Here is a 25,943-nt window from a genome sequence, read left to right as displayed (position 1 = left end):
TTATATAGAAAAACATACGGTAAACAAAGGACATGAATCTCTACACTACTTTAACAAGAGAGATCCCTTAAACACATTTAAAACTGACACTTCACTCTTTCAAAAGCTAATATAGTATTACTACTATATGTATTTTAAGCAGTCAAATAAATATCCAAAAGGATCTGCAAGGCAGTATTCTTTCCCATAGTTTGCCCAGGCCAATGTGTGATAGTCATAGAGAAAAGGGATCTGGAAGAAAATTTAGCACCACATAAATTATTATTTTTAAGTGGGGGAGGGGAGATTTGCAAACATTTTGAGTGAGAATTTTATTTGTTAGTCCATTCCAATAAAGTGCTAACAAGTTAATGAAAATAAAGTATTTCCAGCTGCTATGTTCTCAGTGTACATTCCATCTCCCCATCACCATGTTTCTTGAAAATAATCTTTATGAAAGAAGCTGCTGCTGCTATTTTTAGGATCTACACACAGAGACAAAACTAACATTATATGATTTAAAAGGCTACCCATTACAGCAGTGACTTTGTAAACGTGATCATGTTATTCTTTTACAGTGCTTTCTAGAGATTTATATGAAGTAATAGATTTCTTCTTAAGCTGTGAAGGGAAGACCTTTGCAAATCTTTCTAGTCCCCTGAGGCAAAGCTTGAAAACCTAAGGCCTTGACAAGTTTGCCCAGAGTGGTTTCAAAGAGCTCCACTGGAAAAAGCTTTTCTTGGCACTCATTATCAGATCTGTCTAAAGTTCACCTTTCTCGCTGAAATGGAGAAAAAAAAGGTGAGAGGAAGATGAAAAGTGTGTTAGATGTTTTTGAAAATCTCAACAAGAGACTTCTGAAGGACCAGAGGAAAGAGAAATCACACCAGAAGGGCAGAAGGAGAATATAATTTGACCAAGCATTCTTCATTCCAAATAAGAATGTTCTGCTTTATCCATGACTGCTGCTGAATGTTCCAGGTTCCTTCAAAGGATCATATTGCCTGTGATAATGAACGTACTAGGTATGTCTGAACATTCCACTAATTTAATTGCAGTGTATAGCAAGAATGGAACAGCAGGAATAGACAAAGGAATGGAGAAAGAAAAGGTTAATTTTTTTCAGCTGGTACCTGACAAAATCAATGTATTACTCAAATTTTGGTCAATTTTAGTTCTAGAAAAACAAGGAAGCGAAGTCAGAATACACTCAAAGTACCAAATCTTAGCTGAAAATGACAAATATAACCCCCTTGCGCTGATGACACAGAATTCACGGTGGGAAGAAAAACATTTTCACTTTTTCCATTATTCAAATCAAATTCATATTAGGTTAAGAATTCATTATGCATTATGTTTCAATCCATGTTTTTCTAAGCCAACTGTTTTTGCATTCATGCAACTGAAGACTTCTTTCAGATTGCTCTTTTTAACATTTTGGTCAATGTTTTTTCCTGATACTTCACGTATATATGGCCCTCAATGAGAACTAGTTGTGTTTCTTAGTATAAAGACAAAAATTAAATGTAAAAAGAAAAGTGAGCATACTGAAATCAAGTGGAGCACTTTTGAAATTATTGTTCTAAATGAAGTTCTGCGTTTTATAGAAGCAGATGTAAAAGAATCAAATTCCAGAGAATTTAAACTGAGATAAAAAAAAAGTCCTGATTACTTCAGCATATATTCTCTGATAAATGTTCATTTCCCCACACTATGTCCCTTGGTGCTATTGTCTGCCATGGGATTACAATCAGAGAGCATCAGTTGGCAGTGCTTCCTTGAGTTGTAACTTCTATTTTCTGCCACCTAAATTGGCCTTCATAGGTTTCCATTGTGCAAACTGCAAAGGAACTTGTCTTGATGGCAGCGAGAAGTAGTGTGAACTACGCATCTCTCTTTTCTTTGCAGGGTTTTTTTTTTTGGTTCACAAGCAACCTCCTACCAAAAGCAGAATCTGCAGAAGAGACTACTTCCAAGGGATAATGCTATGAAAACGTATGAAGAGAAGCCCAGGTGGCCACCTTGCAAATTTCCGATGTAGAAGCCTTCGACCTCTCCGCCCAAGCAGCAGCTATAGTCCTAGTGTAATGAGCTTTACAAACCCTGGGAGCCACTTTACCCTTAACTACATACGCCTCCCTAATACAGTTCCTTAACCATCTAGCTAAGGAACTCTTAGAAGCCATTTGACCCCTCTTAAGACCCCCTAAGAGTACAAACAATCTGTCAGAAGATCTGAAATCTTTGATTTTTCTGAGATAAACCCTAAGTGTTCTTCTTACATCCAATTTATGCAGCCATTGCTCTTTGTCATCGCTGGGTCTAGGGGAAAAAAATGATGGCCAAGAAATCTTCTGGCTTAGCTGAAACTCACGATACCACCTCTGGCAAAATAAAATAAAATATGAGGAACTTCTCAAAGGACCACTTTATTTTTGATGGAGCTTTACAAATGTTCTGTACATCAAATCTAAAGGTTCCGCATGATATCCTGAACAAAGAAAAACTAAACTTTCTGTTCTAGTGTCAATTTTTTCATTTGTCTAACTAACTTCAGTATAATGCTAATATGAAAATAGTGCAGGGCTCCAATTTATTCCATGCTGAGAAAACCCAGCCCACAGCCCACAGACAAAGTAGCCTAGTTGATATGAAGTGCAATACCTTGACAAGAAATATGGTGGCACCATCCAAAGTACTCTGCCATTGCACTTCTATATTGCTTCCAGATTAGCAGGTTACTAATAGGTCTTTCCTTCTGGCATAAGCCCTGCAAAAAATACTGCTGCCCCTCCCAATGACTTGCTGCTTCCTAAAACACACTTTCAACCCAGATCTCCCCACTCTGAGCAATAAACTAATTATAATTTTGGGCGATTATTAAATCTTCCATCATCTTATAGCTAGAAAGTTCATATTTATGTTAATTATGAAAAAGTGAGAAAAAATATTTCAAAAGACTCCAGAGTACACCAGAAATAAGTTGACATTACGGGATTGATAAAGAGGTATGTTATTTTCTCATCCCAATTATTCTATCTACTGAATTTCTACAAGGCAATTCTTTTGAAGGAAAAATAAGGTAAGTGGGGGAAATGTACATTACCTTGAACATTTCTGTTCTCAGAAAAACATGGTAATAACAGCATTTCTGAAGATAGTTCTTCAACCTTTTCTTCCATCAACAAAAAAAGCTTTATAAGCTCAGAAAGACATCTGAGTTGATGTAGTGTCAAACAGAAGTTTCTCCCTTTTCTAGAACATTCTTGAGCCGCTGCAAAACAAGTGGGAGAAATTAATTTCACACAATATCTATATTGTAGCATATATATATATATATAAGTGCACTAAAATACATCAAATGTGATATATATTATCTCCTACATAAACATTACTAAAAATGATGTCTATATAAAGAATACTTGTATGAAATATAGGTCACTATAGATAAAAATTTAAAACTTTTTTGATGCCTCTGAGAAGGGTCTGTTTTCCTTAACCAGGCAAGTTCATAAAATTAGTGTTGATTTCTCAAATCCACAAGAATTGTCTTATGATGTACAACAAAGTTGTATATTATCATTGATACTGTTCAACAGTTGAACATCTATGAAATCATTGGAATAAATTATCCAAACACTTGCGGTGAGATGTTAATATGCTAAAGAAACTCAGCTCTATTATTTATTTTCAAAAGTTACATAACCACAGATCACGGCCTAGAATAACTGTCTAGGGACCCTCTTAGATTGAATGAAAGCAAGTAGATGGAGACTGAATCCAGGCAAAATGGGGATAGTGAGGTTTCCTATTCAAGCATATCCATGTCCTGTCTTTCTTTATTTTCATTTATCTAACTACATTTCTGCTTTTGGTTTTCCTGCCTCCCTAAATTGGCTGCCATCTCTGAGCTGCCCCTACTTATGCAAGATATGGATCTAATTATTCCTCAACTCTGTCTTAGTTCTTTCATGAGATCTGCCACAGCTTTCTGTCTAGACCAGGGGTCAGCAAACTTTTTCAGCAGGGGGCTGGTCCACTGTCCCTGAAACCTTGTGGGGGGCCAGACTATATTTTGAAAAAAGAAAAGAAAAAATGAACGAATCCCTATGCCCCACAAATAACCCAGATATGCATTTTAAATAAAAGAACACATTCTACTCAATGTAAAAACACCAGGCAGGCCCCACAAATAACCCAGGGATGCATTTTAAATAAAACGACACATCCTACTCATGTAAAAACACGCTCATTCCCGGACCTCTGCAGGCCGGATTTAGAAGGCAATTGGGCCAGATCCGGCCACCAGGCCTTATTTTGCCTACCCATGGTCTAGACTCTGTTCTTACTCCTGCTGAAACTTGTAATTCCAGCACTAAGACTTAGCTACCTGAAGCCCAGAATTTACATTCTGCAAGTAGTGAAATCTTCGTTATACCACATTAATGACTTTGGCTATGGCATGTTCTTTTGTGTGTGTGTAAATAAAGATCATGTGTATTCTAAATACCACCAGAACAGAAAAGTCAACTTAGTTGACATAGTAAGGTGCTTCATTCTGTTTTGCATTGTTCTCACTTCTTTCAAAGTCCTTAAAAAACACACACACAACCAACTTCCAGGGAAGAATGTAAGTTAAAATCAGCATTTCAGCATATAAATTACTAATGCTTTCTGCAGCTATGTTATACTATCAACTGTTTTAAACTCTTTGGGTTGTATCCCAAGCATTGCTAATGGAGTTCCACTGGCAGTTTCCTCTCCTCCCCCTGTAAGCCCCCCAAAATCTGCAGAGGGTGCCTTAACCCTCTGGAGGTCCTTTTGAGAGCATGCAGGGGAGAGGAGGGGCAAGTTCCGTTCCACTAGGTCAGGTCTCTTAAACCAGCAAAACATTGGATACTACCCTGATTTTCTTTTTATTTGAAGAGTATTTATTTTAACATTTTTACACATTTTCAAGGCAGTTAATAAAAACATTTTAAATGTAGAAAATCTCTGTAGTGAAAATAGCAGACTGAGTAAATCAAATACACCCTTTTCTGTTTTAGTAGTTCAAATCACATAAATATGCTGTCACTCTAAGTCACTCTGTCATTTTCACACTGAATAACCAGATAATAAATTTGAGTGAAAAGAGAGGCTATCTCTTCATCTTTAAATAAATAGAAAAGGGAAACAAGGAAGTTTGCTAATGAGCAAATATTAACAAGCCAAACAAAGGCTTGTATAAGCCAGCTCCCTGTAGAGCACATCCTTGAGGATCCTGCCATCTTCCATTCTGTGGGCATGACCAAGCCAGCAGAGACATTGCTGAGACAGGAGTGCAAACATACTGGGAATGTGGGCTTGGGAGAGGACATCTTTGTTTGAGATTCTGTCCTGCCATGTGATGAAGAAGAAGAAGAAGAGTTTGGATTTGATATCCCGCCTTTCACTCCCCTTCAGGAGTCTCAAAGCGGCTAACATTCTCCTTTCCCTTCCTCCCCCACAACAAACACTCTGTGAGGTGAGTGGGGCTGAGAGACTTCAAAGAAGTGTGACTGGCCCAAGGTCACCCAGCAGCTGCATGTGGAGGAGCGGAGACGCGAACCCGGTTACCCAGATTACGTGACTACCGCTCTTAACCACTACACCACACTGGCTCTCCCAAATTCCTCTTGATGCTGAGCATTTGGAAGGCATTGAGACATCGCGCCTTGCGGTTGTAAGCTGCCCACGACTCACTTCTATAAAGTAGCATGCTCAACATGCAAGCCTGGCAGAACTTCATCTTGGTATTGGTCATTAGCATCACATTCTCCCAAACCCTTTTGGAGAGGTTAGCCATTGCTGTAACTGCTTTGCCAGTACTCTTGTCCAGATTAGCATCAATTGAGAGGTTGCTGATTATGGTGGAACTCTGGGAGACCAAATTGTCTACCATCTCAAGCTTGTGGTCACCAATGCTGATGTGTGGAGTGCTGGTGATGTCCTGACCCAGGATGTTGGTTTTTGTCAGGCTGGTGGTAATGCCGAACTCCCTGCAAGCTTGAGCAAAATGGCTGATGAGTCTTTGTAGAGCTTCCTTGGAGTACACTGTCAAGACTGTGTCATCTGCAAGCATCTCTCGGATGAAGATCTGCCACACTTTTGTTTTGGCACAGAGATGTGCCAGGTTGAACAGAACTCCATTACTGTTTTAATGAAAATACACACCATCTTCAGTCGAGCTGAAGGTATATGAAAGCACCAAGGAGAAGAATTTGTCAAAGAGAGTTGGGGCAAGAACAAAGCCCCAGCTACATGTCACTCTTTATAGGGAAGGCATCCAAGGATTCACCATCAAAAACGATGGTGCCACACATGTTCTCCTGGAAGAAAAATATCATATTGTGAAGCTTAGATGAATATCCTTTCTTGTTGAGCAGTGTTGAGAAGAGTCTCTTATGGCTGGTGATATCCAAGACCTTTGTCAGGTAAATGAAGGTGATGTCCAATGGGCGTCTCTGTTCTCTGCATTTATCCTGCAGCTGGTGCAGTGAGAAAATCATGCTGACTGTTGACCTCTGAGCTCTAAAGTCTCAATGTGATTTGGGATAGACCCTGTCAGTGAGTGACTGTAATCTAATGTGTTTTACATTGAAGTATTTATTGTGTGTGTGTGTGCGTGTGTGTGTGTGTGTGTGTGTGCACGTGTGCGCTTAATATGTCAGAATGACTGTTTGTTGTATTTATATTCTTGAATAGTAACATTTAATTCATCCACATATTAGAAAGTGAAATTTGTCAGAATGCCTGACTGATGCTTATAACGTCTGGTAAAAGTTCATAAATGCTCATGCAAAAATAAATCTCAAAGGTGCCACAAGCCTCAAATTGCTTTTACGTTTTGTTTTTATTTCCACATGCACTTCTAGATTACATTCTAAACTTCAGTGAAATAAATTAAGCCTGCTATAATCCTATAAACACTTGCCTGGGAGTAAGTCCCATTCAACTGAATAAGGTTTGCTCTTCTGAGTAGGTATGGATACAATTGCACTGTTAACCTGTGAAAGATCCCTCCTAATATTTATTTTTCCCTTTCCATCACGCTTCATTAGTTGAGAGTAGTGAGACTCTTTGGCCTATTGGGAATAGCATTTGGGAATAGCATTTCAGAAGCTGTAGGGGCAAACAAAAGCAAACTACTTGGCTACGCAAAAACAGATGTAGGTCTACTCTAGGGCAGTCAGATCACACAATGTAAGTAGAATTTAATAACCCAAACAGGTAGGGTATGACAACAAAAAGATTAGCACAACCCATTTTTGTGAGAAACACTTGGGGGGAAACCTACAAAAAAACCACATTTTCTTTGCATCACTGAAAAGAGAAAGGACCAACTTTCACAGCAGCTCTGTGGGCAATATTCTGATAATTCTGTCAGCTGTTGAAAAGAAATCCTGACCAACCCCATTATTATTGGTTGAGCATGAGAAAGCTGAGATTGGATGCATGTGAGGGAACCACACAAAACAGCAAGAGCACCTTTCTCCACAGTAGTTCTTACTGCCCAAGAAACAAACTGATTTTGAACTTTAAAAAGCAGATTTGATTTTCAGCAATTAGAACATCCACAGTGAAAAGGGAAACAAAACAAAGATCCAGCCCCACATATAGTTCAATGCCATACATACACATCTTTCCATTCTTTGGATTCTGGCCAAATATTTTTCAAAGGTCAATTGCACATTATATTTAAATGATCATAATGCTCTCAGCATGTAGCTAATATTTGGCAAAAAATATAATTGCAATTATTTGCTATATAAATATTCAAAACACTGAATGGGGATTTATAAGCAAAAATACAAATGACAATGGTTTTTGTGCTCTCAGTTATATCAATCTTTTTGTGATGCCAAAGCTAATGGTCACTTTACAATTAAGTCATCCATCATCTGCATAGTCTCTTTTAAAGAGAAGATTATGCTTCCACATGTTTTCTATAATGCTGTAGAAGATTATGCTTCCACATGTTTTCTATAATGCTGTATTCACTTTATACATGCTAGACATGATCAGCCCTCGTTCATTTTATACTAGAACACTGTTAATGGTACTACAGCTGTAGATTTAAAATATTATGTTTTGCAAACAAATGACTTAGTTGGGATTTAAGCTGCCTGTATGTGCAGGACTGCAACCTAATACTAATGCATTAAATGTTAGATGCATAAGAAACACCTATGAATTCAAAAGGTGTATTTCTGAATAGCAGCTGCAATACTGTTTCAACCTAAAGTGCTAGAATGCCAGCAGTTTTTCATGCACAGAACCTAAGGTACTTAAAATCTGCTTCATTACTATACACCAGCAATTTTCAAAACAGTTACATTTGACTAGGTAACAGGATATGTTCAAATTGCAGATATAATTACTGCACATCCAAGAAGCTATAAAATGTTCACAAGCAAATCCCTTTGACCTTGTTAATGTCTGCTCCTTGTTAATCTAAGGCAAACATTGTTTGTAGATTGCATTTGTTATAAAATATGAAAAAGGAAGGAAATCCCTTAACAGTTGTTATTGATTCCAGCATTTACGGACTGAGTTTAAGTGCTGTTTACAAAACAGAACAGATGCAGATGCTAACAAAAAGGTAAACAATTGTTGCATGGCTTACTGCCAGACTCTGAGCCAATATATTAAACTCCAAGTGAAGCACATTTCCCCTATGGATTGCACTTATTGCCACTTCATTTCCTATGTGCACTGCCTCTCTATTGCTGTGCCTAGCAGTAAGCTATTCCAGTTCTTTTGTGACCCCTGAGGCCTAGTGCTACCTCACACAGCCATTAGTGAAGGGAATTGCATGTGTCTGACACGGCCTGAAACCAATTATTTGATATTTTCTTCAGAATGATGCCCAACTCTGTTGGGAATGAGCAATCATGAAATAATTTACCTCCTGATTTAATTTTTTCCTGCACAAATTAGTTGTAGTCTGAGCTAGCTATACACAGCTGTCTGTTACATATCTCCGTCTTATCAAGATTATACTTGAAATGATGAAGAAGGGGGCTGAATAGAATAGATTGGGGAATCCTGTTTTAAAAAGGCATTGACAAGTTTATCAGATATATTGATCACATGTACTTTTTGCTGATTGAAAATGACAGAATCATAAAGAACTATCAGTACACCATGGGAAACCACAAGGATGCAAACCATTATCAAAGTGTTTAAGGCTTTAAAAAAAAAGTGGCCAGCTTTTCAGTTCCCTTTTGCTCTGCTACAATCTAGGGATATGAAAATATCTTGAGGGGCAGGGAGAATAGATTCAAATGAAACCAAGCAACCAGTCTACACTTTGCAGTTTACACTATTCCTCTCAAAATAAAAGGAAGTATATACTTTCCTGCTTGTAATTCTAGATATGTATCTGTGTGCCCAATACTTCATCATGTCAAAATTATAAAAGCCTATGAAAGATCGCCAACCATGGAAAACATGCACAAAATATGCATGTTCTGTATTTCATACTTATTGCTATGAACTGCAAAGAGACCCAGTAAGAGATGACACAAGTCACTTTTAAGGGAACCACTAATCATAAGGCACTATGTTTCATAAACTCTATCAGTGAAAATATAGGCTGGAATCCAAAGAACAGTACAATTAGTTCCATGCGCTCAAGAGGGCTTTGAGCATGTGTTTCCCGAACAGCAGCTGCCATGCCACATGGCAAGCTTCTTTTGAAGATGAGAGGTGTTTCAAAAGCAGAGTCTGAGGCAACATGGGTTTGTTATTCAAAGAAAAAAAAATCTCACTAGCCATGCCTTTCAAAAGGCTAGTGGAAATAAATGTGAACTAACAAGTCTTCTAGAATCCCTTGCTGATATTCAGGAACAATATTACAATTCTAAAGCAAATTGATGGGTACAGAACATTGGCAAAATTATGGAGGGCACACAAGTAATCAGGAAGATAGTTTTTCTTATTACAGTTTCATATAGCTGTTAAATAGCATTGAGGACAATCTGGAGCTTTGTGGACATTTCTGTTTTCTCATGTGAGAGCAGGGTGGCCATTTTGGATGCTGTGACCTCATGCGATTTCACACAGAGATATCACCCTGAAAAACACAGATTTTGGAAGGCTGCAATCTCATGCAACCCCCCAAAACACATGTTTTGGGCAATGTAAAGGATGGCCCTGAAAAAAGGAAATATTATATGTTACATAATCTCACATCATGTGACTCACACGGGAGCATGGGTGGGAAGATACGTGTCCAAGTTCTGGGACTCAAGATGCTGGAGGGTATGGTTTATGGCAGTGATTTTCAATCAGTGTGCTGTGGCACCCTGGGGTGCCTTGAATGATGATCTGGGGTGTTGCAGGCAACACTGGCTTCTGTCCCTCTTCCCTGCCCACCCTCCTCTGATGTCCTTTTGCGTCTCTGCCTCCCAAAGGCTTGCACAGCTGTTTGTTGCAGTTGCCCTGGCTACAAGCTCTGAAGGCAAATGGTGCCTCAGGGGGTGCTGGTTGCTGAGAGCTGAAGCAGCTCTCCGAGTAAGCAAGCAAGCAGGTGAGGGAGCCCAGCCAGTTAGTCCTAGCTGTTGGTAATGGACAGACAAGTCCCAGGCCGCTGTGGAGCAGTGTGAGAAGGCACCTCTCTTTGGTGCGGGGGGGGGGGGGAGCTCAGGGCTCAGGGACCAGTAGCGACTCCCCAGAGGACTCCCAAGGAGAGGGGAGAGGAGAGGAGGCTGAGGGAATACTCCACAAAGGAGGGTGTTCAACAAAGGGTGAGAGGCTGCTAGCTCTGCAGGCAAGGGGTGACATAACTGGGCTCCTGAGCCCCACAGGGGTGCCACAGAAAGAATGTAGTTGGTCAAGTGAGCTGTGGACTCAAAAAGGTTGAAAACCTCTGGTTTATGGAAACATTATGAATGCTTTAGTAAGCATGAATGTTTAAGATCATTGTCTATTAAAAAAAATGATTGCTGCAAATTAAATAAAACCGATTATACTTTTTTTATTGCACAGAGAGAGAGCGCACAACGTGGGAAATAGCAACCTATGCTAAGTGAACATATAAATGTGGGGCAGGGTTGATGCATCAAGACCTATATATTTAAATATTACTTCCTCACAGAAACCAACGTAACGTGCACAAAAAAATTAATGAGCCATTTCTTTAAAATAAAAATAAAAATCATAAAGCTAACCAAGCCTCACACTAATGAAGGTATACAAAATGCCCCACAACTTAATGGTATCTCACCAAGGAGCATCTAATTACATTCTGCTCAGGAGACAGCTTGTGTGTGTTGAAAAGAGTCGCGTAAAGAGTCATGTATCAATTTCCTTGTCAAACAATACTGTCGGAGCCTTAGGAACCTCTTCAGGAGACCTTTTAGAAGTCCTCCTTCTTTTGACGTTCATAGCCCTCTATTATTTCCTTTACACACTACTGTATGTTCCTAAGAAAAACCAACTTAATAATTCCCTCTCAACTTCTTTGTCACACTCTTTTATTAAAGAGACTACTCTAATATATAAATCTCAGACTGACCTTTGACCGCTCAAAAGAAAATGGATTGAAGAGTAAATCACTTTCATCTTTTATACTTGGGAGGAGAATGCAATAATTAGGGGGCATGGTGAGTTAAATGTTCTTTTCACCCTTAGGAAGAACACCCAGGTGTGCAAAGGAAGCTTTGAGATGAAAATAATTAGTGTTTCCTAATTGGAAATATTCTTTAACAAATGAAAAAATGTTCAAAATTTATATTGCTTTTTTTGTTTGCAGAGTGTGCATAAGAAAATCAAATCACAGACGTGAATCTTCGTAACTTTTGCAGGATTCAAACAGACATTACATGATGCAAAAATAAAAATGCATCTGTAAAAATAGATATTTAAATGACAAATATTAATACATCTAATATTTTGTTTCTTTCAAATAATACATGCAAGAACAAGAAAGCCTTTAAGAAGTCATCATTTAAATATAATAGGGGTCAATAATGAAATTCTACTGTTGAGCTTCACTTTATGGGATTAATAACTGATTTGAAGCAACAGTAAGGTTTTTGGACATGCTAGCAGCTTTGAAATTTCTTCAGCTCAATTGACATTTCGGTAACTTAGCTAGTATCATCATACCCCCTACTATAAATTTAAAAGTAGCAAGCTTAATTCTTTTGCAATATTTTTAAAGTGTCATGCTCCCTCTAGAAACAAATACTGTATGTGGCCCTAGGGTATTATATATAGGAAACCTTCAAGCCTCTGTTTTATTATTTATTTAGAATTCATCCTTATATTCCCAAGCTATACACTATATTTCAGACACAGTTATAATATTATAACATGTTGCCAGTAAAAGTTAACAGAAATTGTGGACAGTATGCAACTAAATTGTTCCATCAGAGCAAGGATTTCTGCTTGCACAGCAGAACTTCCTCCCCTCTCCTATCCTTGTACACTCCTTAAATCTGTTCTGAGGTTTACCCCAATGCTGGGGTAGTTTGTGGGATGACACAAGGTACTTATGGGGAGGGAAAGGGGGAAGGAAGTTCAATTCCACAAGCAAAAATCCTTGCACTGATGGAACAAGGTACCGCCCTCTGGTAACATCCAGGTAAATGTTATTCTTTTCTATGTCTGATTCTAACTGTGCTCATCAGTTCCACTGCGGCTCAGGGGAGTGCAACAAACTTAGTGCATCAGCTGTGATTTGTCACTGTGTTAATTAATTTTGACTTTCTTCTTGATAAAATTCTACATGCTGCATAAGGAACCTGTGGCCTAGTTCATGTGACTATTGTCACCTTCATTGCATACTTTTAGGTGCCAGATGAAAACGTTTTTCTTCAACCAAGTGTTCAGATGATTAATATTCTATGGTTTTTTAAATGTGTTTGTGGAAGGGGAGTTATTGGTTTGTTTTAATTTCATTTTTGTTTTATTATGTATTGTGTATTTTCATTTTGTATTTGTCTGTTGTTAACAGCCTTGGGTGGTATACACAGTTAATAAATAATATAAATAAATAAATAAAATTGTTAGTCATTTTTAATCAGTATTCTTCTGCCTCATTATCATTAAATGCCCAAGTAATGTCATGGAAGAGAATACAAAATTTGGTTACAAATATCTTGGTAATATAAAAAGAAGCTAAATTAATGAAAATGTAACAGTTTAAAATACCTTCAGGTATATAGTGCCAAGGCCATTTAGGGCTTTAAAGGTCAGCACCAACACTTTGAATTGTGTTTGGAAACATACTGGGAATCAATGTAGTATGTCTTTCAAGACAGGTGTTATATGGTCCCGGTAGCCACTCCCAGTCACCAGTCTACCTGCCACATTCTGTATTAGTTGTAGTTTCCGAGTCACCATCAAAGGTAAGCCCCACATTTAGTGCATGGCAGTAGTCCAAGTGAGGGCATGTACCACTCTGGTTAGACAGTGAGCAGGCAGGTAGGGTCTCACCCAGTGTAGCAGATGGAATTGGTAGACACCCGCCTGGACAGCTGTGAGTCCAAAATGACTCCCAGGCTGCACCCCATGGTCCTTCAGGGGCACAGTTACTTCATTCAGAACCAGGGAGTTCCGCACAGTTGCCTGCCCTTCTCCCCCAGATTCAGTACTTCTGTCTTGTTGGGATTCAGCCTCAATCCATTAGCTGCCATCCATCCTCCAACTGCCTCCAGACATTTGCACTGGACCTTCACCACCTTCACTAGTTCTGATCTAAATGAGAGGTGAACACCCAGCCCAACCCCAGGGCTTCATATAGATGTTAAAAAGCATGGGGGAGAGGACAGAGCCCTGAGGTAGTAAGATAAATATTATTATTTATAATAAGATAAATATTATTTTAATGAAAATGAAGTTAAAATAATACAGACTCTCCGAACTCATCTGCAATGTGTCTCATCCATTGCCTTATGTGTTTGATGGCATTTTCAGAAGACATATTTTAAAACACAATACCTATCAGATATTTAAAAACTAAGTTCAAGATTAAGTCCTTGTTTAAAAAGCGTAACTAATATTTAAGTAAAAGGGCTATTGCAGTTTAATACAGTCCCTCCCTCAAGCTAGATCTGGCTCCTTGTGGTCTCTCATCTGGCCCATAGTTTCTCTTCCTCCCCCCGCCCCTTCTTCTTGAGAGCAGCAGATCATTGCATTTCTGTGCACCCAACAGTGAAAAAAACCAAGCTTCTTGTGGAAGAACCTAATAAAATCATTGCTGCCTACTTTGCGAAGTGGCAGCACCAACACTAAATAATAGGGGAGATGTGGGCGGACTTACTTTGGGCATGCGCTGACAAACCACGTATCCCGAAGTATTTTTGTCCCATTCACCCTGAAATCATATAGCAACATCTCGCAAAAAAGAAAAGAAAGGGGGAGATGATGGGAAGTTTTGCTTCTGCACACGACCGTTCTAAGCTGAAGCATTCCTTCCTACCCTTCCTACCCTAGAATGTTCAGTTCACATTAAGTCCATGAAACATCGTACCCTGACCTGTTCTTAATGCATGGTTGACCATATCTACGGAATACAATAGTTATGCCCTGTTAAGTTTTGTTATATCAATCACTAGTAATAGTTTATATGCTCCTTTAAGTTTTGCTATATCAATCACTAAAGGTAAAGGTACCCCTGCCCATACGGGCCAGTCTTGCCAGACTCTAGGGTTGTGTGCCCATCTCACTCAAGAGGCCGGGGGCCAGCGCTGTCCGAAGACACTTCCGGGTCACGTGGCCAGCGTGACATCGCTGCTCTGGTGAACCAGAGCCGCACACGGAAACACCGTTTACCTTCCCGCTTGTAAGCGGTCCCTATTTGTCTACTTGCACCCGGGGGTGCTTTCGAACTGCTAGGTTGGCAGGCGCTGGGACCGAACGACGGGAGCGCACCCCGCCGCAGGGATTCGAACCGCCAACCTTTTCGATCGGCAAGCCCTAGGTGCTGAGGCTTTTACCCACAGCGCCACCTGCGTCCCGCAATATCAATCACTAGTTATAGTTTAATAAGGAGGTTTTCATTCCTGTCCAATTCTGTGTTCCCTTTCCCAACCTTTAATCTATTGATGATTAATCTCTATATGCAACCCTTGCATTGTATTTGTGTTAACCAATCAGCAACAAGCACATATGTGGCAATACTGTAATATTCAATAAAAGGGACTCCCTGAGACATGCTCGGGAGATGCCTCCCATATGACACTTGTCATTCGTCTGTTGTTTATTTCAACCCAACAGCAACCTTATCACAATATATACACAGTTCACTTTTCTTTTTTGCAGGATGCTTAGAAAGAGGCTTACCTCCAAATCCTCCTCTTGCGCCTGGCTGTTCAGATGCAAACATGAAAAGGATAAGATCTGCCCAAATCTCCGAAGCTGCCTCACCCTTGCTCACCCCAACATGACCTAATTTGCACTAGTAAGAAGGTAACAAAGTATGTCCAGTTCCTTTGCTCACAAGGAGACAAGAGGGGGAGTAACTTGAAGCAAATTGTCATTGGTTTATCTCTATGATCTGCCTACACTCAAGCAGACAAACACAGCCTTCAATTGGGAATAGAAGAATATAGATGGATGTTGCTTAAGCCTTGCCACTGAGTGTTTGTGGCTACCGTATTCATGTACTTATGTCCTTCACTAGACATGTATGACACATGTATGAGAAATGAAAGGATAAAAACAATTAAGATAATTAAGATAATTAAATAACTAATAATTAATAATTAATTAAGATAAATGAAAGGATAAAAACAATTAAGACAATTCATGGGAAAAAATGCTACTAACCCCCAACATGAGGTACTCCTCTGTGTTTCTTTGAGCTCTTGCTTGCTTTAACACCATGTAATGCATTTTCCTTAAACTGAAGCTCACAAAGTGTTTCAAGAAGAACGGTCATTTCTTCGGTGATGGTATCCAAATAAGTTTCATTAATAAACTTCAGTGTTGAAGAAGGGTCAATAATTCCGCTCAGTACATAGAAATCTTCTTTTATCATTGCACACAATGCAGGAATTGAGTTTTCATAACCATGAACCATCTTTTCAAAGTTTGTTTCACCCATGCTTTCTAGAACACATTTCTGTAAAAGATCACTAACCAATTTATTCTGCATTTTTTGATACTTCCCCAGAACTTCTGCCTCAGGATATAGAAATAAAAGCTGCTGTAGACACCGAGTTTTAAACTGCAGTTGCTGTTGTAAGGTACCAGTTTTTGTTTCATTATGATTTTGCAGCTGGTTTACTAAAAAGCGCCGAAGATGTAATCTTATATCATCCCAAATATACTGTGTATCCATTGCAGAATCATCTTCAACACCATGAAGGGAAGCACTGGATATAAACTCAAAAGATGTCCCACTTGGAGTACAGGGAAATAAGACACCACATTGACTGGAGAGATCAAGAAGAAAGTGAAGAATAGTTTCTTCTTGGTTTTGTTCATCCTGCAGTAATCTTTGCTAAGAGAAGATAAATAACAATATGCTAAGTTATGTGAATGACTCCATTTAAAGTAAACAATGGCTCTTTTGAAAAACTATGCAAATTACTGTTAATTACTGCCTACAAAATGAAATTTTCTAATATAGAATTCCCCTCCCCCAATATTCCTCCAGCTAGCTGATCCAATTCTCTTTATTAGTGAGAAGGCAAAAACTGTCATTCATTCAACACAAGGGACTTCCTGGACCTTTTTAAGGTACACTTGAAACAGCAGCTATTAGATCAAAAGAATGCATGGCCTGTACATTAATAGTGGTATAATATTTTGATAGGTTAATTATACCATAAACCACAATATCTACACACATCTGTATACATTTATGTAAGCCCACTAATAAATTCTGTTGGCATGTAAAACTCAGTCTCTGTGTTAACACACAGGAAGTTTAGTATCAAAAAATAAAATAATATAATATACACCTCTAAAAATTCACCTTCAGAGAAAAAAGGTGTACGTAGCTTTGGGGGTACTTCTGGATCATCTGCTGTCACTTGAGGCTCCATCAGCTTCAGCTGGTGGTCCAGCTGTACCCCTATCTGGACAGGGATAGCCTAACTTCTGTCTTCTATGTTCTGGTAACCTCTAGGTTAGATTACTGCAACTAGGTTAGATTACTGCAGCACCTGCAACACAGTATACTTGAAGGAACATCTCCACCCCCATCATTCAGCCCAGACACTGAGGTTACAGGGAACCAAATAGGGGGCCTTCTCAGTAGTGGTGCCTGCCTTTTGGAACACCCTACCATCAGATGCCAAGGAAATAAACAATTATCTGACTTTTAGAAGACATCTGAAGGCAACCCTGTATCTGGAATTTTTTTATGTCTAATGTTTTGCAATTTTTTGTGCTGTAAGTCACCTACATTGGCTGGGGAAATCCAGCCAGATGGGCGGGGTATAAATAATAAAACTGTTGTTGATGATGTTACACAGTATACATAAGGCTGCCTCTGAAGATGGTCTGGAAACTTCAGCTAGTGCAGAATGCGGTGGCCAGGTTGCTCACTGGGGCAAGACAATCTGAGCATAGTACATGAATCCTGGCCCAGCTACACTGGCTACGTAGTTGCTGGGCTCAATTCAAAGGGGCGATTTTGACCTATAAAGCCTTAAACATCTCAGGAATGCAATACCTCAAGGACCACCTCTCCCCATATGAACTGACCCAGACCCTGTGATCATCATCATCAGAGGCCCTTCTTTTTGTGCTTCCTACACAAGAGATCCAGAGGGTGACAACACAAAAACAGGCCTTTTCTGTGGTAGCTCCCCACTTGTGGAATGCTCTCCCCAGGGAGGCCTGCCTAGCCCCTTGATTGTATATATTTAGGTGCCAGGTGAAAACGTTCCTCAGGCCTTTGGCTTTGGCTGATTAACATTTTATATACTTTTAAATGCATTTGAAATTCTATAAGATCAAATATACATTGTTCTAATGCTAAATGTAACAGCATTTACAGGAGTCACTCTTCTCATAGTCCAACTTCATTCTATTATGGACACAAAAGGATGAGAGGAGGTTGAACATTTCATATTATGCTGGGTAACATAATTGCCTTGAAAACTGGAAGAAAAATGTGAATTTTATTTTTTAAAGTAAGTTATGACTAATTCCTACAACTAAATGGAATTCTTTCCCATTTGTTCTGGATGGAGCCTAGATATTAGGAGTTCAATATGCACTCATTTACATGTGCATAAATCTAACTCAAATAAATTAGACATGGATGAATAAATGCAAAATTCCAGCCTACTAGGGCAGAAGGATTAAATAAACTTTCTCAAGAGCTTCTGAAAAACTTTAAGAAAATGAGCTGATTTGTGTAGTACTTTTTCGCTGGTGCAAGCAGTCTTGGCCCCCTGGCAATGCAGACAAACAAAATGGGTTGTTTTGGAAATCACAGACATGACTGACAGCAATTTCCATGATTATGACAGCTGAACAAAAATAATAAATAATGGACACAATTCATTTAACTCACAATTGACTGTTTTAGTTTATACGTGAATCATACAATAGTTAGTCTATGGACTGTATGACTAGCCATAGGTATCTTTAAGCTTTCTAGAATTAAAATAAGGTCCCTCAAGGGGAGAAAATATAAATTTCCTACCTATAAAGTCTATCTCCATAGGGCATTGAACACCACTGAGTTCCTATTGGAGCTCAAAGGCATAACCATGCAATTTGCTTCCTCCTGTAGGAGGAGTAGCCCACCATACCCAGACAAAACTAGAGAAGATCACAAGTGCATGAGTGTCATCAACAGCTTAAATCAGGGGTAGGCAACCTAAGGCCCAGGGGCCGGATGCGGCCCAATCTCCTTCTCAATCTGGCCAGCGGACGGTCTGGGAATCAGCGTGTTTTTACATGAGTAGAATGTGTCCTTTTATTTAAAATGCATCTCTGGGTTATTTGTGGGGCCTGCCTGGTGTTTTTACATGAGTAGAATGTGTGCTTTTATTTAAAATGCATCTCTGGGTTATTTGTGGGGCATAGGAATTTGTTCATTATTTTTTTTCCAAAATATAGTCCGGCCCACCGCATGGTCTGAGGGATGGTGGACGGCTGAAAAAGGTTGCTTAAATTCACTCTCTTGAAACTCTGCAAAGGCCTCAAAAATGAATTCAACTATAAAACAAAGCCCAGATTACTTGTCACACTCCAGTCCCAAAACACATCAGGTTCTAGGAGCACTGACCCAATGGTGGGTGGCTTCTTTTAGAGGAAGAAGTAATTCTGAATAGCTCTACCTGGGAGCAGCAGTAGCAGTTGCCATCCTGAAAGTGTTCAATGCCCACCAGGGACTTTGAAAGGAAGGAAAGCTGTTTGTTTGTATACCATCCTTCATCTAAAGATCGCAGGGTGGTGCCAGAAGTTTAACAACCTCTTCCTGAATTCTGTTTCATCATATGTATTTTATTACTGTGTTTAGTTATACATGTAATATGTCTTAATAAAAAGGATTTTTTTAACCCCCTATTGGTTTCTCAAAGTACAATATTTATTTGCATTCTAGGAGAGAATAGTGTAATATTGCATTATATTACACATGGACTCACAATAATATAATTTTAAATAACAGGGCGTATTTGTGGGTACGTAATATACAAATGCACAGATACAAATTAATCCACTCACTATTTTTGCAATTCCTAGAGCAGATTAGCAGAGAAATTACTAATCTTCAAGATATATGGGAAGTTATGAGAAATATTACATTTAAACAATCTTAACTTTCTGTGAGATTATCAAATATGCTATTTTATTAAAGATAGCATAAAAGCTCAATAGCTTTCAAACCAGCCAATGGGCTTCTTTCTTATGGAATATGAATCCAAAAATGTCATCCACAAGAAAGTGCTGCTGCTTTTGAAGCTTAAACAGAAATATTTTCAATTACAAAAGCCTACCTAAACCTAAGCAGTGTTCAAAGTCTTTTCAAATTGAAAATACATCCCTAAAATGGTCACCAGGTGGTTTACACACACCATTTTGGAGTTGGTACTCCTAAAAGAAGAGTTCCTGCAGATGGCTTTGAAGCTTTGCAAGCTTAGTTTCCCATTTCAAAGTCTTTTTGAAAACTGCCTATGTTAAGGCAGGCTTTTGTATTTGAAAGTCAAGGTTTCAAAAGGCTTCCAACAGTGCTGCAGGTGCCTATCGGAAGAAATGTATCCAAAATGGTGGATGCAGGCTCTTTCAGAGTAGACTGTACATATCCTATGAGTGTATTTTATTGGTGGCAACCAAACACAATAAAGTTAATTTGCAAATATACCACAATCTTATAAATGCTTTAATAAGCTCCTCACAGTTCAAACAAAAATTGTACTGATTTTTATTAAGTTGCTAGAATTTTCAGGCTAAGAATTTACATAGTACCTTACAGAATATTTGTACTTGTCTCTTCTTAACCGATCACTTTACACATTTAATCTTGATGGATTACAGATCAGAATATATTCATTTTTCCAAAAAATATTATCAGAGGAATGAATTCAGTGTTGTGGTAAAGTGCATTTTGGATTGCCAGATGGAATGATCCCACCCCTGGTGTGCTGTTCTAGGAGTTATACTGATTCCTGCCAATTTAAGGGGGGCGTGAATGGAAGGAGGAGAGGAGAGACAGCCCCATTGTGAAAGAGGCAGTCCTTGCATGGAGCTTCCACTGACAGGACTCATTAGCTGATACCCACTCAGAATCTAGAACTTTGATTTAACTGATTTCAGAATGTTTAAACAAAATGCCAGCAAATAAAACTTAATTACATAAATTCAGTAATAGCTTTAAATATGTGTGTGACAAAAACCTATGTTTTTTATTCTGTCTTGTATATTGTATACAGTGGATCAAATAGCTGAACAACTGCAGAAGATAAAAGATAATTACACATGCCTGAATCATTTTTTTCAAGGAAGATGTCTGAAGAAATGAGTCAAATAGAAGTGATGAGATTTGAAGCTCTAGGCTAATTAACAATTTGAAAATTAACAAATCACTGGATCCAAGTGACATCTACAGGGGCTCTTCGGGAATTCAATGTGAAATTACAGGTTTACTTTAAAAAAAAAAGAAATTGCCACTAAAATAAGTCTTTATACTAATGGTTTTAAAGTCATTTTAATTGTTTAGTCTTTAGCTAAATATAATACCAATTTTTATGACGTAATAAAGAGAGGAGCAAACTAGGAAATTACAGGCCACTTAATCAAGAGGGTTCAATCTCTTTAAAATGCTTGTGATTATTTAAAGCCATAATAACAGTTCAGCTAGAATTTTACTGCAGATCAAGAAAAGTACCGCCAATTTCAAGAGGATGCCAACAAGGTTAATGAGCTAAGACAAAGGAAGCTAAAAGAAGAAAGAAGGTTTCCTTCAGAAAACAGAAGCCTTGTGCAAATGAACAGCATGAAGAGGAACACAAACTTTGGCAAGTAAAATACAAACACATAAAATGCAAAAAATGGGGGGACACCCCCAAAGAAGCATATAATTAAACACATTAAGTTCAACAATAACAAAATATTTAAATACCAGAGGCTGCACCCCTGGCTCACTAGCTCCAACTACCCCACTCCCTAGACCTTGCAGATACCCTACCTGCTGCCCCCTAGATCTCAATCCCTACCCCACTAACCCCTTAGAAGAGTCAGCCTGGCAGGAGACGCACCACAGGAAGGAGGCTTGAAGAGGTGGCCAGTCCAGGGATCTGCTGGTGACACCATCTTCCCCATGCTGATTCTTCATCCTAATCTGTGGCAGAAGCACTTTTCATATCTTCCCCTTTCCCCTTTTCTCATTCTGTTATTATTTTTTATCATTAAGAGGACTGTGCACACATGAAGCTGATGGCTGGCTGGTGAAGGACCCTGTGTGAGAGGCAAGGAAGGGAAGATATCCCAGAGTGGGAGGTTGGAAGAAGAAAGGGAAGCTCTGAGATGAGAGCTGGGAGGATCCACCCCCTTTTATGTGAGACAAGGATTAAGATCAATGTTTGAGAAAGGACTTTGTATTTTCTTCACTCTATCTTTCTTTTTCTTATTTTATCATTTAATTAGTTTGTTTCTTACTGCATTGTATGATATTCAATTTTTTTTATAAAAGAAAATATTTTTTAACTATGGCATAAAACAACAGCATTTTTACCAGTGTTTGGAGAAACTTGATCAATTCTCTGTGAGGGGTTGAAGATGGCTTGATTGAGCTGAAACTGCAATTATTTAACCACTGAAGGCAGTCAGTTGTGTCTTGTAGCAATTCATCAGGACAAGTTTCATTTATTTCTGATTGTAGCTCCTTAAGACACTGTTCCATACTAAAGTAGAAAAGAAGCAAACATTAAAAATGAATACTTATCATTTACGGCAAAGTATTCAACATTAAATAGCATTATATTATATAACACTTTAATTTACCATATTAACAGTAATTTAGTTTTATGGACACTATCAATGCAGAAGCCTGTCCTGGTGAGCAGGCCTCACTGTGCACGTGTCATAATACAGTTGGGGTTAATCACCACCTTACAACCTTAAAAACAATTGGATGTGTGTGCTTTGTATCAGCAATTTCCATCACTCCTAAAACAGGGATTATTTTATCCTTTCTACCCTCAGGGGTAGAAAATTACTGAAGTTCACTAGTAATATAACAGTGGTGCAGGAGCAAAGCCAGTCACATAATGGTGGCAGGTTTAATCAGCTGGTAATTACTGACACCATTTTCTACAAATATGTAATCCATTTGGGGGCTGAATTCTTTGCCACAGTGTTTTCCTGCGGAGACAAGCTCCACTCCCCTCCCTCCCATCTGCTAGAACCAGAAGAGGGCTGAAACGAGTGCAGTAGCAACAGGTGCAGCTTCCAATTGCTTGGGAAAAGCCCAGCAGAGGAGGAGACTTACGCGGCTGTGGGGAGGTGGGGACTTTCAGTCTTGTCAACTGATTAATGGGATAAGAGCTAATGGGGATTAGCTGCTGTGTTCATTAGGTCTCACTAATGACAGCCAACCCTGTGAATATCATGTTTTTTTGCTAATAAAGAGTTAACTCCAACTCTGAATGGTGTGATTTACTGCCGACTCGCTCTTTGACACCCATGGCTTTTCAGCCGCCTGACTCATCACTGCCTCTTGACCTCCCTCCTTTCACTTACTTCAGCTTCTGCCTCCGATTCTTGACCTCTCTGCCACAGACTCTCCCCGCTCACTAAGCCCTGTTACTCTTTAAGCTTTCCACACCTCCTGTTCCCAGCCTTCTTCCCTTGGGGGTTCCCCAGCAGTTTCCCCCATCATTCCTCTCCGTCCCACCAGTCTACAACAGAGAGTTACAATTCTCAAGGGTTTCCTGAAAATTGAAGGGTAAACCATTCTGAAAATTGCAGCTCTGTGGCAGACTAGGGGTCTCCTAACAACTCTCAGGATTCTTTGGGAAGCCATGGTTGATGTGCTGATTGTATCATTTTAAACAATGTTCAAAAATATCTAAACATTGCAGATGCTATCTAACCTGATAAAGATGCAATTTCCCCCTGTTGGATCATCCTCTGAAACCATACTAATGACTGTAATACATGAAAGCGTCTTTAAAAAGTAATCAAGTATGGGTGGCCTATCAAGCACATTCAAAGGCCTTTTCAAGAAACCTTAGAGAAAGAATGTGTTCGAAATGGTGCCCCTGAAACAAATATCTTATCTTTATCAAAGAACCTTTTCATGAATTCAAGGACTACTATGGAAAATAATACCCTATGGTCCACACTCAACTTCCAGATATAATATACCATTCCAACACTAGTTCTAAATGTGATAAAAAACCAGGATGTATCTTCGTAACTTATTTAAGCCTTTTCTTGGGAATCTGAAACTCAATGCACTAGTCACAGACTTTGGTTTCTGGGACATTTTGTCAAAGACTTCTATTGTAGTATCTAATGTGTCTCACTTAATCAAAGTTAATGAATTATAGCTTTGTGAACTGTAAAGGCTCAACTATTGTTTGTTACCTAAACCTGGTTCCATTAAAAATAAGGTTTGAGACTAATCTACCTGATAAGAGATAACTAATTATTACAAGCCACTACAACCCTTTACAGAACAAAATGTTTCCAATAATTTGTCCTAACATTGATAGAAGGATTAGGATTAGGCACAGAGACATCACTTTGGTAAAAACCACAATACTTCATTATAGCAAAATATATATCAGTTCAGTTCCAGTTTATTAATAGGCCACAGAACTCCAAATTTCAATAAGTATATTCACAAAATCTTCTAACTCATTTAGCAAAATAATTTCTGATTTAATATGGTGCATAGCAGTCTCAAGGCTGAATTCTTGCCAAATAGCACTGAAATGTTTTTGAATTTAATGAACCATGCATTCCACAGGGCTTTCAGCACTATATCCTTTAACCAATAGTGAGGGGAGGAACAATTATATTGAGGGAGTTTCCCTCACCTGAATGTCTTGGTAGCAATACAATGTATACTCTCTCAATGTATTCTTTTATCAGGTCTGACTCTGGTACTAGTTTCTTGATCCAGGGAAGTACATGTTTCATTTTTAGAATGAAATAAGGATAAGTATATAAGTAACTGATGGAATTTTTAAAATCAGGTTGCAGAAAACTACCTAACAAAAGCAGTAGCAATCAGCATAAATGCAACTGAAGTTGACTTCTGCCCCAATACCACACAGCTTACCTAGAAGCATTTTTCTTTATTTTCTCATCAATGTCACCAAGTATCTGCTGAAACTCCAGATCTCCAGGAAGTATGTTTAACAGACAATCCAAGTTGGAAGAATCAAGAGAATATTCACCTCCCCACTCCATTTCCAAATACTAAATTAGATAATAAAAATAGAAGATAAATAGTAAGATTAAATATATTTGAAAATTTGCAGAAATGCTAAATGATAAGAGAAATGAAGCATACTGGGATATACAAGACCATGTATAGTGAGCTCCTCCCTCAACAGTCAAAATGCAGCAGAGAGAGAGATGGGGAATCCATCATCTATGCCATGGGTAGGCAAATTAAGGCCCGGGGGCCAGATCCGGCCCAATCACCTTCTAAATCTGGCTTGCAGACGGTCCGGGAATCAGTGTGTTTTTACATGAGTAAAATGTGTCCTTTTATTTAAAATGCATCTCTGGTTTATTTGTGGGGCACAGGAATTCGTTCATTTCCCCCCCACAAAAAATATAGTCTGACCTCCCACAAGGTCTGAGGGACAGTGGACCGGCCCCCTGCTGAAAAGGTTTGCTGACCCCTGACTATGCAGAGAAACCAGCTACCTCAGGCTCCCTGGTGTGCTTACGGCGAGCTCTCAAAAGCCAGCACACTAATATTGGTTTCTTACTAATTATTGCAAAATTACCGAAGGCAAACTAGTCAATGCAATCCTGTCTGTAGCACACATTCATATCCTGTAAAGATCCAAAGGTCAGTATAGCTAATTCCCCCAAATAACCTTTTGTCTGCATACATACCTAAGATATAAATTCACACATGTGTGTACTAGCACACAAGCAGATCTGGTAACAGAGAGCAGGGACTGTATTTTTTGTTACTGATCTCATGTAGGTCATTCTGGAATGGAGGGCCTGCATAACAAGAGTCCAACTCACCCGATGGGCAGAACCAAGGCAAAAGGGTGGCTAAAGGCTGGAAAAGCATCTGTGTCCTCCACAACGACTCACCAGAGGGCACAGGTGTCACATCAGTGTTCAGATTCTCTACAGAAAACAGAACACATAAAAATTCATATTAAATAATTAGCCACCAAAAATAATTCATATTCAACATAGGCTACAAAACTGTTTTCAAATGTTTGAATTTAACAATACCGTATTGCTTCTGCAAAGTGCTCATGCTTTGGTACACTTTTTGCTGATTATAAGAAAACGAAAACATCCCATTTGTGTGTTTTCTACAA

The 25,943-nt window shown here is 38.9% G+C and overlaps 1 protein-coding gene and 1 long non-coding RNA gene across 6 annotated transcripts in view; one reads left to right on the top strand and one right to left on the bottom strand.

The window, feature by feature from the left end:
- Positions 1-25,743, bottom strand: part of KIAA0825 — a 173,850-nt gene extending 148,107 nt beyond the window's left edge. For 3 of the 4 annotated variants that reach the window (XR_014012757.1, XM_081212319.1, XM_081212320.1), the window contains exons 1-5: positions 25,636-25,743; positions 24,707-24,846; positions 22,151-22,319; positions 15,781-16,456; positions 3,086-3,253 (exon numbers count right to left, since the gene is read on the bottom strand). Coding sequence is in view for 3 of the 4 variants with exons in the window: in XM_081212319.1 (XP_081068445.1) it covers positions 3,086-3,253; positions 15,781-16,456; positions 22,151-22,319; positions 24,707-24,837 (1,144 nt within the window). In the remaining variant the exon portion in view is untranslated. Of the gene's footprint in view, positions 1-3,085; positions 3,254-15,780; positions 16,457-22,150; positions 22,320-23,157; positions 23,287-24,706; positions 24,847-25,635 lie in introns of those variants that run through there. The other variant, XM_081212321.1, reaches the window with a different exon arrangement.
- LOC308597005 lies at positions 9,901-16,432 on the top strand. Of its 2 annotated transcripts, none has more exons than XR_014012789.1 (4): positions 9,901-10,534; positions 15,274-15,420; positions 16,127-16,199; positions 16,300-16,432. It is a non-coding gene; the product is annotated as an uncharacterized lncRNA (long non-coding RNA). The 2 variants fall into 2 exon arrangements; XR_014012790.1 differs by lacking the exon at positions 9,901-10,534 and adding an exon at positions 10,664-10,751.
- Positions 25,744-25,943: the final 200 nt, after the last annotated feature.

Source organism: Podarcis bocagei (genome assembly GCF_964188305.1).
Source record: "Podarcis bocagei genome assembly, chromosome: 11".
NCBI lineage: Eukaryota > Metazoa > Chordata > Lepidosauria > Squamata > Lacertidae > Podarcis > Podarcis bocagei.
The sequence above is the reverse complement of the archived record's forward strand: the minus strand, read 5'-3'. Positions and strand labels throughout refer to the sequence as shown.